The 19,866-nt window shown below is 29.3% G+C and overlaps 1 protein-coding gene across 5 annotated transcripts in view; it reads right to left on the reverse strand.

Moving 5' to 3' along the window:
* Nucleotides 1-564: 564 nt before the first annotated feature.
* The window catches only part of Hr38 (Hormone receptor-like in 38), a 68,561-nt gene continuing 49,259 nt past the window's right edge, over nt 565-19,866 (reverse strand). For 2 of the 5 annotated variants that reach the window (XM_016067473.3, XM_016067469.3), the window contains 9 exons: nt 9,580-9,767; nt 8,580-8,943; nt 7,493-7,856; nt 7,216-7,399; nt 6,236-6,365; nt 5,343-5,503; nt 4,220-4,425; nt 3,333-3,511; nt 565-1,957 (listed from right to left, as the gene is read on the reverse strand). In XM_016067473.3, the coding sequence (XP_015922959.1) occupies nt 1,701-1,957; nt 3,333-3,511; nt 4,220-4,425; nt 5,343-5,503; nt 6,236-6,365; nt 7,216-7,399; nt 7,493-7,856; nt 8,580-8,943; nt 9,580-9,603 (1,869 nt within the window). In that variant the 5' untranslated portion in view covers nt 9,604-9,767 and the 3' untranslated portion in view covers nt 565-1,700. Of the gene's footprint in view, nt 1,958-3,332; nt 3,512-4,219; nt 4,426-5,342; nt 5,504-6,235; nt 6,366-7,215; nt 7,400-7,492; nt 7,857-8,579; nt 8,944-9,579; nt 9,768-10,134; nt 10,240-13,564; nt 14,329-19,866 lie in introns of those variants that run through there. The other 3 variants (XM_016067470.3, XM_016067471.3, XM_016067472.3) reach the window with 3 other exon arrangements.

The raw sequence follows: 19,866 nt of genomic DNA on the forward strand, positions 1-19,866 counted from the left end.
AAACAGACAAAAAAAATATACTTTCGATACATTTTAGCTAGGCGCACTACACATCTATGTATTAGTTTAATTATTACTTTGCATAAATAAGATGCGATTATTTAGACATAGATTTAAACTTCCCTTTATTAGCTTTTTAGCACATGATTATATTTATAAAATTTTGTACTTTAAAATTAAAAACTAGAAAGTCAGATTCCAATTTGTACCACATCTACTTCAATATTTTTGTAAGAGATTGTGGTGAAGCAATAGATAAGATGTGTGCTTCGTCGGTTTTGAAGATGTTTTATAAAAATCGTACACCTTAAAAGCTTTAAATAAATAATGTTAAAATAAATAAAAATAAAGATTTAACCAATTTATTACGGTTTCTGAAGCAGCAACAGGTATTCCTCTTATGGAGGAATAGAATAAATTGAAAATATGCGTCACGTACGTGAGTTAACCACTCTATAAAGTAATTTTTGATATCTCGCAACTGAAGTGATGAACCTCAAACGTTAGTATAGTTTAGTTGTGGTTCAACATTATGTTATAAGTAAAATAAAATTATAACACAACTTTTTTTCGTGGAGAATTAAAATAATTTATTTAGCTAAAAACAATAAATAAATATGAGAATTTATACAAAGCAGATATTTTTCCACCTCATAATAACATTAATAAAAATATAACAAGTCCTTTAGATCTGTGTTAACGCATTTATTTCCTTTGAGGTAGAAATGGTCCAATAAACATGATTTATCTGTGTAATAACAAATAAAACGGATAATAATAACACAAAATAAATGTTCAATTTGAAAAATAAGTAATTTTGAACAAAAATATCACAGTTTAGTTAACAAAATATTTATAATAGTTCAGATGTTCAACAAAAAGAAAATAACAAAAAATGTGAAATTTGGTCACATGTACTAACAGTTCTAATAAAAAAATATTCTAAATATCGCATCAAGTCATATAATTTGAATTCAACGAATAACAGTACTTTATACTTTTAAAATATCCATAAATATATACAGAACACGAAATTTATATTTAAGAATCATAAAACTTTCAATTTGCAATAATTTCCAAATGTTTGGTTTTAAGAAATACTGATGCAAGTTGTGCTATTTTTAAAATATGAAATATTCTTTAATCTTTTGGCAATTACAAAATTGAACATCAAATTCGTTATGCATTTTTTTTCTGCAACAATACAAACTAAAAATATTCATTTTTTTTATTTAATTATTAGGAGTGAAAAAATTTGGCAGTTTTTAAATGAATAGTTCATTAGATTAAGCCCTTCACTTCTATAAGCTTTCATTGCAACAAGAATAACATTGATAGCCTATCTATCATAGAGAAGCTTTGGGTCTATAACCCTCTTGTCTACTCGCAAAATCTATTCGACTAAAAGTTGACAACAACACACGCATACGACTTGGTCTACAGATCGACGAGATCTTGATCGATGAGAGTTCTTTTTTATTTTGGTATAGGGTGGACCATTCGCAGGGTGCGAAAGTTTTCCGAGGAGGGGTCATGCCCTCGCACGGCAGGGGCACCCAAGTGAACCCTTTTGGCGGGCGGGCGCCCTGGCATACCGGCAAGGACATGCCTGATGAAGGTTTTTCGCATCCTGCTAGCCACCCTGAGCTTAGGACAAACAAACCAGCCGGACTCTCTATAGTCCGGGTTCATATCTAGATTCAGAATGGCAGGCTGGAGGTGAAGATGTTCTCGACCAGCGGTGGGGCGGGAACAAGATCTTCCAACCTTAGATAGAAGATGCGTTGCAATCCTTGCACGCTTAGAGTCCGCAATTCGGGTAACTGAGTGAGGATTCGACTGAAGTAATGGGGTTTCTTTTGAGCCTCGTTGTTATATGTGACGTGATCACGTAGCGAGCTGATTACTTTCATCTGTAATTGCTCCACGCGTTGGGGATCTTTCAAACCATGTCGTTCTGAAAGGAAATGAAAAAAAATTAGGCATGCAAAATATTCGTCATATAGTGGTTATACATTAGCTAAAAGTTAGTTTTATCCTCTTAACTGTGGAATAAACTTTTATTCAATTCGTTTCACAATGGGGACTTTTCTCTATAGGTATAAGTAATATCATCACACCCCAAGTAATTTGCATAACGTAAAATGACGCATGCCAATCGCAGTAGTAGTTCGCGAAGAACTTAATATTTCGCCATATGCGAACTAAAAGTAACTTAATTATAAAACGAAGTATTTCGTTATAGTTAAAAGGTTAAATTAATAGCCTACCTCAAAATGCAATATTGCCTCTAAAATATACATTTTTATACATGTTCCATACTGATAGCATATTGCAATTTTTACAAGATTTGACAATATGCAATTGTAAAAACTTTATAAAAAAATGAAGTAAAAAAAGAATGCACCTTATAGATCGCAAATTAATATTTATGCGTGAAAGAAATAACAACGTTATCGAAGTCAGCCGAATCACTAGTGGAGAAGGAGGGATGGAAAAGATCTTAACTAATTTAATTCAATGGTAAATCCACACGGATAAAAAATTTCGGTAAAATTAATGTACTGTATGGTAATGACATTACTGGTAAAAAAAACATAATTAAATCTAAATATTCGGTATTTAAACCATTCATTTGGTAATTTTTCCGTTTATATGGAAATAAGTTGGTTTACCGGAAATACTGGTATCCAAAATTTTAGTTCTTATTACATTTAGTAGAAAATAAAAATAAGGAACTGAAAAGCAAATTTAACCGAATAAATGGTTTTTATGCCATCCTCTGTGGTATCTTTATAAAGTTACCATATTTTAGCACATTTACCAAATTTTATTTATAATTTTATAAAAATATTACCAAAAATTTATTTTTACCATCGGAAAAAATTACCGAACTTTTGGGTGCTCCAATAGAGTAAGAAACACTTAAAAACTTGCTATATTCTTGTAGTTTGGACCATACTTTTTTTCTCAGTGCAAGAGGTGTTTCTAATTAATTACCTTTTAAATAGCTTACTTTTTTGGATAATATTAGAATTGTTTAATTTTTAAAATTCTGCAGAGTTATTTAAATGAATTTGAATTAGTAAAATATTTAAAAGCGCGTTTAACAAATAGATATAATTTATTATTTGCTGAAATAAGGGAACAGTGTAAGTTACAGTTCAATAAATTCAATAGTCTTTTTTCATTTAGCTCAACGCACACACGAAAATACATCTATTACTTTGACGAGAGGAGAACTCAAACTTATGAGGTTTATAAGCATTTTAACGCTTACACTTTAAAAAAAATTTTAATTTTTAAGACATCTAAATAAGTATCTAACTCACCAGTGACTAGAGCAAGAGCGCAGAGGCAAGCAAAAGCAGATATGTCGATATCCATACTGTGCAAACTTCGAGAGAAATCCAAGATGGTGTTGAGCCAGTCACCAAAAATCTGTTGACACTGATCTCTGCTAAGGACTGTTCCATTGCAGAAAGTCAATTTTTCATCTTCTGGATGAATCCTAAAAATGAAAACAAGTTTTGTTAAACTATTACATTCTGACAAAAGCAATTACCAAGAATAACTTTTGTTTAAATCATCAGATTTTCACGCACTAAAAGGGGAATAAACTTAATAGTTCAAAGAATCGATTTTGAAAATGCTAATTAAACAGGGCTAACTATTAAGTTAAAAAATTAGACATAATCTTTAAATAAATAAAACAGTCCTTGATAGATTTCTATTTTTAAATTTTTATCATCAAAATAAGGCAGTAGAAAAAATTTTGAATTGTAATCTATACAATGATATGAGCGATTTTAAATAATTCTTACAAAATGAAAATTTCAAAATACTACTTTCTGTCAAATTTCATAACTCAGAGACTTGTTCAGAAACCATTCCAATTTAAATGTTGTATTTTGTCATTTAAAATTACATGTTTAAAATGATGCAAACGATTCTAAAACAGCACCATTTAAAATTGATGATTTATCGATGATAGAATTGAAGATTGATTTATTGATGATTGAATTAATGATAATCTTGACTTATTCACCAAGATATTTGGCTATGAATTTCAGTTTATTCATATTAATTCAAGAACACAACGGAAAGCTAATGAAATTAATTTAAGATTAAGTTTTATTAAATTTTATTACACTTTCAATTAACAGATTTAAATTTAATAACTATTGCACATAAACAAAGGCAATAGGCTAAATCTCACCGATAGGCTAGTCGTAGAGAAAATAACTCTAAGCTTGCTGAATGGAATAACAGTTCTTGATCATCTTTATTTAGTTCTACAAATCCGGGAACTTTGTCAGCAAATTGTCTGATTACTTCTATAGATGAGACCAACAAGTCATAAAATTGCTGTACTTGATCTGCAGCTGTTGTCGGTTCCTGCTTTTGAGCAGTGTGATCAATGAACTGCAATATAAAACAGATTTCTTTAATAAATGGAATTTATAAACCTGACAAAATATTAAGTTACGGACATATTATGAAAGTAAATTTTAAAAAAAAGTCTTTAGAAATTTAGTTATGTGTAAAAAATTTTGACTTTTAAGTAATTTTAGGTGAAAATTTTACGACTATGCTTGGTAAATTTATCAAAGTGAAATTTTGATCATTGTAAACTGCTATTTTTATGAATAAAATTCGTGAAATGTTTCATTTAGACTTTATTTGACCATTACTTTGAAAACGAATTCGAAAAAATTTAATTTAAAATTTGAATACGAGATTTAATTGCAGAATTAAAATACAAGATTGAAAATCTAAATATAACATTGGGAAACGGATTAGAAAAATATAACTAATTTAAAATTAGAGATCGTAATTTAATGTTTCAGTGAGGAAAAAACTACAAAATATAACTTTCATTGAAAATTATTATACTTTGGTATATTATTACTTTTCATTCAATCATTTAAATAAACGGGAGCAAGAACATTAAGGAAAAAGGCATTTAATTGAGAAATTTTTTGTATGCAAGTAAAAGTTTATTATTTCCGTATTTCCTAAAATTAAAGCACTGAAAAATAATCATTTTGCATTTTAATATTCATTCTTTACAAAATCAAACCTAATTTTTTTTTAATAGAACCATTCTTGAATTTAGTTTACCTTAAACGCAATAATATGTTGGTATAAAACATATTTTTAAACCAAACTGTTATTTATTTTACTCCTTATCAGCAAGTGCGTAGTAGAAATCTGCGTCGATTATTGAAAAGGAAGTAATGCTGCGTCGAATATAAATCCTGACTTTTTTATTTTTATAAACAAATATTTCGAAGCTTATTTATTAGATGTAAAAAAAAGAAGAATAAATATTTTAATACCTGAGAATAATCAAGGTTTGCAAGGTCTGGTGTAGTGTCCACATGAGCTCGGACTAAGGCAGTAATAGTGCTGACCGGCGGCGATGGGGGAGACTCTTGGGGGGATTTGGGTTTGGAGGGCAGCCGGCCTCTTCGTCCCTTTAAGCTGTCCGTCCTTACAACTGTAAAAGAAATCACTAATTAAATATTTTAAAATAATTATATATTGCGCAACCTGCTAGCAGAGAAGGAGAATTTCTGTTACGCAGTTCTTATGATTTCGATTATTTTCTGAAATTAAAGTTTTTGGTGTTGGCGCCATCTATCAGCAACTAGGTAAAATCTTTTAGAAATTTGTTTTTCCCTCAATACACCTGTAACCTGCGTTTAACATTATCCGCTTATGTTATTCTCATGCAAATTACGCATTCTTTTAAATAAAGCGTAATTTTTTCAATTTTTGCATAGGATTTTTTTTTTCTACAGATTTTTAACAAAGTAAAAATATTTAATTTATGGAATAATAGTAGGTTATTAATTCTTCGGGGAGTGTAATATATTTATCTTCTCTTCGGATTTAAAAGCATTTATAATTTTTGTTGGATCACATACTCAAATTTTTAATAAAAATGCAGCTTCAAAACTCTTACATTAAATTATCGATTGAATAAATAAAACAATGCTTTTTACTGCATAAAATTATAGCAAATAGCACTGCAGAGTTTTCAAGCTTTTTTGCTTTAAGAAATTTAAAATTTATTCTAACAATAAATGCGCAATTCAATAGATAAGATCTCTCTATACATATTATACACTTCTTTATCTATCATTGTAAATGAAAATTTATAATATTAGTTTAAACAATGGTTTTTCCTATTTGATAAATTTTATAGCAATATAAAATTAATACACACCTTCTTTAACCATGCCAACTGCTAAGCATTTTTGAAACCTGCAAAACTGGCACCGATTCCTACGTCTTTTATCAACTGGACAATCTTTGTTTCCAAGACAGACATATTTTGCATTTTTCTGCACAGTCCTCTGCAAAATTAAAATTAGGAGCATGTGATATTATGCAAAAAAATAATTTTCCATTTTAACACATTTTTTTAATAAACATTAAATCGCTTTCCAATTACAATTGGAAAAATCTATGCATAATGTACATCTTTGTTTTACAGAAGAAAGCAGTATTGGCAAATAAAGTTAGCTAAAGCGATAACACATTTTCACACATTTTTTGCTGTTTTGTATTAATTTAGGTCTAAATAAATGAAAAATATTATATTTAGCATTTTAATAATTTATGGTTAAGAAATACACCATAAAACACTGGTGACTTTTTCCGAGTTAAAGGTAAAATCTTCCAAATAAAGCTCACTTCCAAACAATAATTTTTCAAATTTGATATTATTTGAAGTTATTTAGATCTAAAAAAGAAACAGTTATTAATAATTGAAATTACTTTAATTTACAAAATCAATTATTAATTAATTTTTAAATATGAATAAAAAAATAAACTTTCAAACTACAGTTTTTTAGTTAATTCTGATTAAGTTCTAAATTCTAGAAATCTAACACAATTTTTTTAGTGACTACTAGACGATTTTTTATAATTAAAAAATGCTAAAATATAATTTTGCTTGTAATTAGAGCGTCAAAAAATATGCATAAAGGTTATTCATGACGGTATTCCATCAGCGTCAAAGGGTTAAATATATTCAATATATTAACAAAATCAACAGATTTTAGCTACCCCACGAAGCACGTTGACAGACTATTATCTGCGCAAGCTAAGAGGAAAACTAGAATTCTTCTTTAGTAACAAAGCACCGCAGAATATGAAGTGCTACGTGACATTGCTAAATCTCAGTCTTAGAAAAATAATTACCTTGAAAAAGCCTTTGCAGCCTTCACAAGTTCGAACCCCGTAATGTTGGCAGGCAGCATTATCACCACAGACTGCGCATAACATGGAAGGTGGGGGTGTGCTCTCTTGCGCACTAGGTGAAGATCGACTAGAACCTGAGGTTGCACTAGGAGTTGTTGGAGTAGTGGGTGTAGCATGGCGAACACTGTAATTTACAACAATAACAAGGTATTAGTTTTTTTTCTTCAAATTCCTAAATTACCTTTGCTTAACATGCAAATGAGACATGAATCAATACCTGCTGATTTCAGATGCAGATGAAGTGGACAAGGTGAGTGATGGCTTTTTACTGCTTCGGCTGGATTTCGGACTAGGTGATGGTGAGGTCAATTCGTGCAAAGTAGGAGATTGTTGCCCAAATTGTGTTGGGGTTTCGAGACTGATTCCTGAAACACCCGTGAAGGTAGTGGGAAATGGAGAGACTAACTGATGAAAAGATGGTTTTGATGTAGATCCTTCTGATGCAAAGGATGGTGGCATGAAGGATGAAGAAGAAGGACCAGGACTATCTAGAGCTGGTGTGGCAGATGTAAGCGTTGTAATGGAGGTGACGTCGTCAGGTTGTGAAAATGGTGTCATGGAGATAGAGAAATGATCTGCTTCTATAAAAAAAAACAATAAAATGTCATTCAAGTAAAGAAAGAGTTAACTTCGTGCTACATAAGTATAAAGCTAAACAGCGTGACAAATTATGTCACCAAACAGATCCGGTTTTATAATAAAGAATCGGTTTCAGTGTCGGAACACAAAATGAAAGGTGGAAGCATAGAGATAGCATTCATATAAGGTTTATTTCGTGGTTTACTTCTTCATATTGTGTTAACACTGAAGAAGGTTACTTACTGTCAAATCGAAACTATAGAGCAATTCCCTCATTTACATCTGTCGAATTTGCAGATTTCAGTTTAAAAAATTAAGCTTTTGCGAAAGTAAGTCTTGGTTTCAATTGCCCTAACTCTAAGTTTTTTTTATTAATAGTTTTTTTTTTCATATTAAAATAGTTGTTACGGAAGTAACATATTTGCATTACGTCCATAACAGACAATTTTAGTTTTCAAAAGTTTTTTAAATAAATGAAAGTAGCTAACTATGCAAATGACACCAAGATTTATTTATTCCAACTAAAATTATCAGAAATTCTTGATTTTTTTAAAACTGGCTTATATTCTTTTAAAGTCTGCAAATATGACATTCCTAAATGTTAGAATAGCAATTGTATATTTGCTTATTATTTATGCTCTTTTTTAAGCTGTTTAGTTTCATGCATAAAATGTTAATAAATAGTTTGTTTTCACATTTAAATAAATTATTTCAACAATTCTTACCGATATCTTCCTCCATGGACACTTCTTCAGTTGGAATATCTTCGAACTTGAAGGAGAAAACACCGCAGACATCGGATCTTCTGTATCGAGGGGAATAAGTCTCTTGGAAACTGGGCAGAGATGCGATGCTGGTCGTAGAAGTTGTAGGAGTGAGCTCTTCGGTTGTTGTAGCCGAAAAAATGCTCTGCTGGAACATGTCCTGGAAAGTGCTTCCACTGCAACTGTCCCCGCCTGTCAAGAAACCTTCGGATGGTGCTCCGAACTCCAAAGGAGGTAATTTAAAATCTTCTCCAATAAAAGCCACTTCCTCTGGGAAGGGAATACTGAATTCCGGATTCAGAATGGTGCCACTGAACTGAGTGCTCTGCAGAAGAAAAAAAAATACAATTTTAGATGTTTTTCATAAAGTTAGACAACACAAAGTAAATGTACAGGAGGACAAGAAACACCTCACCAACGACATCGGCTCTTAAAAGAAATGTAGCCACATTTTATTGCTGGTATATGCAATTAAAAAGCATTAAATTTTATCTACAAGAAGTTGCTTGCTATATATTCACACGGTTCTTTTCTGTTGCACTTATTTATTTATTTTTATGTTTACCCTGTGTTTATTCCTACAGTAATCAACGACGCGTAATGGGCGGTGCTTCTTAACTGCTGCATTTATTATGTAATATTGTTGATCTCCGAAGTCAAGAATGCGGTTCAGTCGGTTCTGTTACGTAACAAGCCCTTCTTTTTAGTATATGTGTGAGGAACAGGCACGCTTGAATGTTGATTTTTGCTTAGGTTTGAAAGAAAGTTGAGGCAAATATTTATGATTTGACTATAAGCTTGGTTAAGAGTTAACTCTGACAGGTTATAAAAGGACATCTTGTTCCATTGTAAGGCAACAAATATTTTTAATACAAGAGTTATTATGTGTCAAAGGTGATTAGATAAATCTCAATAGAAAATGATAAGTTAAAAATAAGGTATTTTCAAGACTTTTTATTACCTGCGGCTGTTGGAGGAGAAGCATGGTTACCGGGGCTTCAGTTGTTGCCACTGATGTAGTATTTGTTGTAGTCGTGGTTATTCCACTGTCGCTGCTGGTGACAAGGCTGGATGATGTTGCCGAGACCAGTTCTTCGCTGGGGCTTGTCCTGCAGCCAGTGGCAGACTCTCGATTCGACAGCTCGGGGGCTAAAATAAAAAAAACACGATTTTAAAAACGCATCCCATAAGCCTACATCATAGTAATGGCAAAAAAGAAAGGAAAAAATATCCATGCGTTTTTTTTAACCTATGCTTCAAGATTTGGCATACTTTATAATGAAGGATAAAAGGGGTTATGTTAAAAGACGCCAAATAGCATTCCAACAAGGAAAAATAGGATTTTTTTTCTTAAACTTTCAAGATGCAATGAGAATGGTTTTTCCAGGTTTCAGAATAAGAGGGTAATAAATAAGAAGGAAATTGTAGATAACACTTCATTAATAACAATATCAGCACAATAACAATTAATTAGTAAAAGAATCAAAGTCTTTTTCATAAATTATGAAAGACTTACTAGGGTATGCGGCGAGCAGCAGTTCTGCCAGCCACTGATATAGCTTCTCATGCGAAGTGCTGAACATAAAGATTCTTTCACTGCCCCATGGACTGAGTCCAGATTCTGAGGGAAGGGAATCACGCATCAGAATAAATACACACACCCGAGTAAGTACCGACTCAAATTTAATTTAGAGCAATTATTAACAGATGCCAATTCCTAAAATGTTAGAATCTGATCCGAAAATCAAATCGCATGCATAATTTTACGAAACATGGGAAACACATTTGATAAAACAGAACAGATCAACATTCAGTCAATAAATTTTTTTCGAAAGACACATTTTGTTTTATAACATAATATAACACTAAATTAAAATATACAGCTTAAGGAGGCACTAATTATCCAGGTTTGACGTCATTGTAAAAAAAAATCAGTAAAGGACCAGCTCACTTGTCAAGTGACCAGTTTATCTGATGACAAGCAAAGCCTAATGTATGCTTTTTTTTAATGGTCATGTAAATACAAAATAAGTCATAAATTGAAACTTTTTAGTAACTAATTGGCAGAAATATTGTAATTGACTTGTAATTTCTCACTAATTGTAAATAACTGCCAGTAGCTCTAATGGCAGTTAGTATTTATAAAATCACTTAGTTACCAAAAAAAAAAAATATAGATATATATTGCTAAATAAATTGCGTATTACGTTAAATTAATTTCAGGCGTTATAGGAACCTTTGAAAATTTCAGGCCTATTGAATCACACATTTTTATAGTTAAACATGATATTTGGATTAAACATTTATTTTCCAGCTTTAGAAATAAAGAGGAGCTATCCTAATATACGACATTCTACGTTACATAGATAATATCCTGATATTTTTTTAAAAAAATTAAGCTTTATCAAAAATATCTCGAAAAATAAATCGTTTTCATTTATATTTCAAGCATACAGAATATTTTGAATATATATATATATACATCGTTTTCATTTATATTTCACGCATATAAAATGAGACAAGAATTTTAATCGAAGAAATCAAGAGATTCTGATACTGCTTCTTTTAAATTATAAAGGAAATAAAAAATTTACCTCGAGAACATGGCTCGAATTTTAAATCAGTTTTTCCTTTTAGTTTTCTCTCTTGAGCCAAAACAAGGCACCTGCCGATTCAACCTTGAGAGAAAATAACTGAGACACTTCAAGAGTGTTATTCTAAAATTAGAAACTCGGCAATACCATCGATTCCTCGTGACGTAACGGGGAAAAGAGGCGTTACTATTTTAGGCTTCTTGACGTCATAAAGTTTCATGCGTAAGTTTCGATTCTTCGCCTGATGATCTGGTGACGTCATTGAGAGTTATAAGAAAAGGGGGTCGATATCTAAATTATAAAGTTAGTTCATAGATCTGTCATGTAAATTAATTGGATTTCATCCATTTGCTATGTTACAAGTTTATTTCTATAACTTTTAAAATTTCGAACTTTTGGCAAGGCGCGAAAAATCTTTGTTTTCAAAACATTGACTAACAACATTCTCAAGAATTAAAATACATCAAAAGTGAGGCAGGGTAAAATTTTAAATTTAAATGTTGCGGAAATGAAGTTTTAAGAAAATATGTGTAAATAAAATAATTTTTTTAATCATATAATTTTATCTATAAAATTTAAAAAAAACGAATAATGAATAAAGCATAATCAAAATACTGTTCACAGGTAGTTATTAAATATGTATTTAATAACAAAAATAGATATGCGTTTTAGAATAAATATGCATTGCAAAAGATACCAAACCCTAACAAAAATATACGACAGTAATTAAACAGTTTTTAAAAATAGTATTTAGGTGAATTTATTAATAATTCAGTTAATTTGCACCCACAGAGCTTAATAAAACAAAGAATTTTTTATACAAATTAATTTTAAAAATAAATCAGCTTACAAAATTATTATTTGTGTGCTGTTTAATTTTTCAAGGAGCTGTAACTATGCTAACTTTTGTGTTGTTTCCTTCTTATAAAATAAAGTTTATATTTAAGTACTTAACAAGAAAAATTTATATTTTAGTATTTATTTTTATCCGAGAGTATTGCGTCATTCTAGATATTAAAATATACGTAGTTTAGATCCAACTTAATTGGGACATTATAGTACCTTTTCTTTCGAAAAAGGAAAAAAAATTGTCATCAATTATTTCTGAACCTCATTTTTATAGACCAAATGTTAGATTATAATTATTTCTGAAAAACATGCTTGGTAAACTACTTTAATACAATTTTTAAGCTCAAAATTTACTTTATTAAATTTACAAATAATAGGAAAAAAACATTAAAAAACTACTGAGAAAGTCAACGATATAAATTTAAATATAGATGGGCACATTTAAATGAGCGGAAATTCCCTCTTGTGGAAAAACAACACACTACAGCTATACATCTTCACGTACCAGATGACGTCAGAAGAACACGCCCAATCGATCATGTAGAAGACGGATCTTGCGAGGGAGGAGAAAATCATAGCACGCATTACACGTCACGATGTGACGTCACGATATTTCGTCTGGAGACTTTTCTTTTTCATTTGTTTTAATTTCGGTTTCGCATTGATTAATATATTAATAATTTCAGTTTCTTATTTCACATAAAGCGGTCATTTTACTTCAAATAAATAAATAAATTATTATTTTAGTTTTAATTCATGAAATAGTACATTATACATGGTAAAAAGAACATTTATAGATAAAAATTACGGAGAAATAGTAGCAATTTATTTCAGCAAATTATTAAGCAATAATTATTGAAAATTTTAAAAAAACATTTAGAAATTCCTTTATCTTCCTTTATAAACAACTTTTCGAACATAAATATTTAACAGTTACGAAAGAAAAACCGCTTATAATTCCGTCTTAATCAAAAATTTATAATCATATTAAATAAATAATAAATAAATACCTATGAAAAGTTTTTAAAAAGTAAATCACTGTTCTTTTTAATATATACTGCATTGTCCTGAACATTGTAAATAAATTTTGACCATAAATAGAATTACCAGCATTTTCAGCGAAACTTATAAAAAAAAAATTTATTTATTCTTGTCAAAAAATTAACTAAATAAAAACATGAGTAAATATACTTTCAATTAAGAAAAAACAGATTTTATAGTAGAAATTAAAATCAGAAATACGTGAAGTGCGAAGAGAGAACATAAAATAGTATATAGAGTTATTATTAGATAATATATGCTATCATTTACAAAAATACTTTTGAGCGCGTTCAAAGAACGAAGAGTAACTATTTAAATTCAATATGAAAAATGTAAGTGTAAGAAAAGTATAATAATTATTTATGAACTAAAACAAATTGTTATTTATATACAATATAGAATATCTAGCTAAGAGTTAAGAAATTTTCATTCAATTTATGAAAATTTTTAAGAATTACTCACATGTAACTAGCAAATCAACGTGTACCCAAGTTGAAACAGATAAAAGGCGATAATCATCGCCAAATCCGTTAATTTTATTAAAGTATTCCACTTTTCTGCTGTTATCAGATAGATCCAGATGATAACTCTGATAAATGATAAGGAGGAGCAAACTCGTTTAACACGTGTGATCTATAGGAAGCGCTAGAAGCTCTTCTCTCCGCATCTACACAGTTTCAAGACCTTCATCCGAATACTCTCCGGTCTGATGATATGCTCTACTATATACTTTCTCTTACGAACAGACAGTTCCCGGGCTTATGACGTCGGTTCCGGCTGACGTCACAAAACGACGCGCCCAATGGTGTACAGGTCTTGTAGTAGTCCTGGAAAAAGGAGGATACGTCACAGGTGACGTCAAAGCATTTAGCTAAGGAAAAGATCGATAGACAAACGTCATATATGCTGCTGTAGTGGTTGTGTCTTATACGTTGCTGTGGAAACAGTGGCTTTCTTCATGTTTTTCAAATACTTCGGTTGTTTGCAAAAATAGAATAGCCAAGATTAGAGATAAATAGAAATATCTGGAAATGAAGTAGAAAATCGGAAGTAATTCAGCTTTTCTTCCCATTCTTTTACTGAAAAAGTTTTCTCACCTGTTTTAGCGAAGCAACTTACTAAATCACGCTTCAGTCGCAACAACAACGCGTGCCGTTAATATTTATATCTGTAAACAGTCATAAGCTCCGGATATTACGAACGAGCTGTAAGAGAACGTTCTTAATGTCAACAATTGTTTATTTTTCCAATGACCGATAACAATCATCAAAAACTAAGACTGAGTAGCTTTACAGCTATTATGAAAAATTAACTCCTTTAAACTCAGCTAGTTTTTAATGAAAAGGTTCAAAACAAAGCAATTTTCTTAGATTGTTTGCTGTGAGTTTCAAGTAATTTAAGATCTAATTACTCTGCATTTTATCTAACATTAAATTACTCTGTACACAAAAAAAAATTATAGTAAGCTGATAAGATTTTGTGTAATTTAAAATATAGCTCATCAATTTTTGAGCTGTGGCTAAACTAATTGCTTTAATCAGTTGTTTAAATTTTATAATAGACACTGGATATTAATTACCCAATATTTAGCATTATGTATGACAGAACGTCAGAGATTTTTGAAATTCTCAAGACAATTAAGAAACTAGTGAACATTTTCGTCAATGTGCCAAAACAATTTAACTTATAAAGAAATCAATAGTTAAACATTTGCTATGAACATACGCGTATCAAACTAACATAAATATAATATGTGTACATGAGTATGAATATGAAAGAAAAATATATATAACCTACAAGTATAATATAGGCTATGTAACCTATAGTTAAGATAAAGCAAAATTATTTTAAACAAGCCAGAAAGAAGTTATAACAAAATCGCAAATAAATGTAATACAAATTTAAAGGTTACTGTTTTTACAAAAGGTTTAAATTTCCCATCTGCAAAAACAGCAAGAGAAAACATTACGATAAAAATGATACATCTCTTAGTATATTTGTAAAAACATCCTGTATGAGTATTTTTACTGCCAGTAGCGTACAATCAATACAGGAAAGCTACTGTATAGGCTTCTAAACATATAATAAAAAAAGTGAAGAACTATCGAACTTTGGACCGAATGAAGAACTATAGTAAAGGAATTAGGCGAATTGTTGAGAAAAGTAAACCAAAAATATAAGAAAATCATTGTTAAAATAGGAAATAACGATACGATAGAAAAGTAACTCTATCTTGCCTATAGGAGCACCCTGTAGAAGTGTTTTTACAGCAGATAGAGCACCCTTGGGGGAAAGCTATTTTATTTGCTCTTCAACATTGAGTGAAAAAGTGATATGCTGTCGTCTACAAAAATAATCGTTTTTCATGTAATTGTTAACTAATTTATTTACTTATTTATTGAAAAACAAACAAAATATAAAGCAAACAAATTCATGTCACTGATAAATTATAGTAAAAGTTGTAAGTAATGATGCCATTGTAACATCCCCTTGCTAGTATCCTGTAGATGTGTTTTTACAGCTGATCGACTAATCTTGGGGGGAAGTTACTTTATTTACTTTACAACATGGAGTATAAAAATGATAAATTATGAACTTATATAAAAAATAAAAATATTTTTTTTCTACAGTACTATGAGTAACCAAGTGGGAAAGTTTCTTTAATTACTTTTTACATTACAATAGTGAGTAAAGTTATCGATTAATAAATATAAAAAATCACATTTTTTTAAATATGTTTGGAAAACATTACTCAAGTCGCTGATAAATAAATTACTGCTAATGTAGTAAACATTTATTCTATAGTAAGTAATAAAATGATGGCATAGTAAATAATGATAAAAAAACAACCTGTAGAAGTGCTTTCACGACAAGTAGGGTAATCGTGAGGAAAGGCTGCTTTTATTTTTTTCACGAATCGATTTTTCACAATATCGAGTAAAAACCTAACGAATTATTGACTTGTAACAAATTATTTGGATTTTTATAATTAATAAAATAAAGACAATATAATCAAATCTTAGAAAAGAATATAAAAAAATTAAATTGTAGAAAAATTATCGTAAAAGAAGAAAAATAGGATGGCGAAAGAGAAATAATTTTTTGTTTCTAAGAATATACTGCAGAATATGTAAATCATTTCAGCAGAATTAGTAAATCATCTCAGACATTAAACTCAGTAAACATGTAAATCATGTTCAATAAAAAAAATCCTTCATTGATCTTATAAACGTAATTGAAACATGTTATTAGTAAAAAAATATATCTTTGATTTAATTTATTTTTAATTGGCTTTTATTCAAATAATCACAATGAAAAAATGCATAACTGAATAATTTACAAAACAAGTCTAATAACTCAAATAAAGGCAATAGTTAAGAATTTATGTAAATTATTTTTAAATGTAAGATATTATCTAACTGTTATTTTTAACTATATGATAAAACAACTATATTAACTAGATTATTTAATTTAATATGCTAATCGCCATTATTAAGTTATAGACTATATCTTGGAAGGGCGGAATTAAACGACAACATCTTTAGAATGTATTACAAACATCCACAATTTTTGTTAACAATACGTAAGTAATAAAATGGTATAAAAATACAAACTTAAACTTATTTTTAAAACAATGGTTGCTAACATTCATTGCGAATTTAGAAAAGATTATGAGTTACTTATTAATATTCAATCAGCCTTGGACAAAATTTAAAAACAAACCAGTAACAATGGAACTTTTAGGAGTCTAATTTTAAATAAATCCCATATATTTAATTAACTATATTTATTTTACTTAGAATTTCATATAACAGTGCAATTTATTCCAATAAATGTAAAAAGAGGAAACGTAAGAATGTTTTATTTGTTGTGATTTGTAAGGTTTACTAAATTGATTTAGTAAAATTTATGAGACAAAATGTATTATTTTCAAATAAAAAAAAAAGATATTAACTAATTTTGAGTATCATGCACCAATACAATTTATTTCATTAAAATTTAAGTGCAACAACGCTTTATTCGTAGTTAGTTGTGAGTTCAGAGATTTCGTAAGCAGTTTAATAAATGTAACGCAATTTTTGTGAGGTGAAATGCCTTATTTTCAAAAGTGAATTACATAACTAGTTTCGTGTATCACTCAATTTATTTTCTTCAAATGTAAGAACGCTTATTTGTAGTGAGTTATGAGTTCAGAGATTTCAAAAGCAGATATTTATTAAATTTAATTTTTGTGTGTTTCAATGCATTATTTTTTTAATGAAATACATAATTAGTTTCATATATAATGCAATATAATTCCTTCCAGTTTAAAAACGTCTTATTTGTAGAGAGTTGTAAGTTAAGAGATTTTAAAAGCAAATGTTTATATAATTTAGTTTTTTTTTGTGCTGTAAAATGCATTTTTTCAAACAACGAAAAATGTGAATGAATTTGTTTCGTATATTAATAAAATTTATTGTTTTATAAAATATAGTACTGGGAATCGTAAAAAGACTATTTATAGGCAGATAAAAAGTTCACAATCAGATATTTATTAAATTTAAAGTATTTCCTTAAGTACTAATTACTTTTAACGATGTATTTGTAGTTATCGAGGAGATATTTTCAGATATTTTCCCCACTAGATTTGAATTAAGCATAGAAATATTATCAGTGAAATCGGTACATAAGATTTTAAAAATTCTGCAAAAGCAAGTCGTATTCTTATGTACGTAAAGGCTTTAGTAATAAAATAACATGTAAATTATAATCATCAGTAAGATTTATAATTTCATTTATTTTCTTTGGTTTGATTACTCCAAAAAAAATTGGTTCTTTAAAGTACTGAAAGTTAAAAAGTTTATCTTGAGATTATTACTTAACTTTAAGACATGGGTTGTAATTATAAGTCACATAATTTTACTTGGTATTTTTTTCTTAAATGCATCTAAAACCATATTGACTTTTCTTTAAAAAATACAAAAACATTTTTCCTCTAAGTGCTTTATGCAGCAAAATTCAATTAGCTTCATAAAACAAGTTACTGACGTAACTTAGAAACAGCAAAAGTCAAACTTTTGTAATTAAGTATTTAAATTTCTTGAATGAAATATTTAAATTTTTTGAATGAAGTATTTAAATTTTTTGAATGAAGTATTTAAAATTTTTGAATGAACACATGTACTTAAAGCATAAACTTTTTGAAATAAAAATTATGCAAAGTACTTATGTCTTTATAACATAGCTGGTTAGAGAAAAAGATTTCCTGTTGATCCTGTTTAATCCTTACTTTTTTTACTTTATTCCTTCAATATCCTTAGTCCTATAATATCTTGAGTTATTTTAATATCTTTTTTTTCATTTAATATCCTTATTTTTCTTATTGATAAAAGTGTGGATTCGTTTTTAGCCTATTGCATTTATCTTCTGTCAAACATTGACATTGGTTGTTCTTGTATTAGGTATTAGAAATTACCTATTTTTAAATATCTCTAGTACCGGTACACGACGACCCTGACCCAATACCCAATGGAATCAATACCTCCCTTTTTATCCACGAAACATCATCCAACGGGGTAAAAGCAATCGCCATCAACTGCGCACATACGTAAAAATATTTGGTAATTTTAGTTTTTATTTTGAAAGTAACTTTCTCAGACTTCATTACGTCATGGCAGAATAGATCGATTTGAGGTATGTTCGGATGAATCTATCTTTATTTTTTTTATTTTTTTTTGGTATAAATAAAGGTTCTATGATATTTTTAGCTTGAAGCTCTAGTGTCGTAAGTTGTTCATTAAATGTAAAAATATAGCAACGAGATATTTAATTAGTTACATTTAAAAAGTATAAAATCTCATATTAATTAAATTAGAATATTTTTAATCTTCTAAGCTGTTGATTCGAAATTTCTAACCCTTAAAACTGAATATTACCCTGCATATCAAGCTGGTTTTGCTGATTTCGCCATGTATAAAAAAAGTTTTGTACAAAGGAGAAAATTTAATACAAACTTTGTACAATTGATAAACGTTTGGAGGATCAGACCGTTTAAACTTTTAATTTAATCATTTAAAAAATAGGAACTCTAAAAGAAAAATTAAAAAATTTTTAACTTTCTGAGAAGTTGATTCGAGATTTCTCACCCTTAAAATTTATTATCGCCCTGCATAGTTTTTTTAACTAGTTTTTTTATTTCGTTATTTAATAGGAAAGCAGAGTATGTGACAGATGAAACTTCTCTCACCAGCAGGCATGATTCTGGTACAATAGCACAAACATATCATAATCTAGAGCATATTCGAGAATCTCGATAAACATTCTTCACTGTAAAACTTCTATAGCATCTCAGTCAATGTTAGGGAGAGTATTTTGAATTCCCTCCTCCCCTGCCATCCGCTTGTTTATAAAAGAGATTTGGGTTTAAATACATGGAGAGTTACTCTATCTCCTCCATCCCTAGCTCAAGAATTTTTCCTTTGGAAGGCTAACTCAAGGAGTCAAAAACATGCAAAGATGTTAACACTAAGTTGACATAGATTGTAGTCTTTGCTTATTTAATTAATCTCCTTTTTAAAGTCTGAAAAAAATTATTTTCCTTTTTTAATATTTTCTAACTGAAAACTAAAAAGTCTTGGAATAACCTGGTAGTTTGATCTAAAACACAACATTTTATAAAATAAAACCTACTCGCCAACCCTTAATATTCGGTCGCCAACGACGAGCTGGTGATTGGAAATTTCGCGCCCTGTTATAGTACCTATAAAAATAGATGTCAGATTGAA

This window comes from Parasteatoda tepidariorum, chromosome 3 (genome assembly GCF_982258835.1).
Source record: "Parasteatoda tepidariorum strain Cologne lab strain chromosome 3, Ptep-v5.0, whole genome shotgun sequence".
NCBI lineage: Eukaryota > Metazoa > Arthropoda > Arachnida > Araneae > Theridiidae > Parasteatoda > Parasteatoda tepidariorum.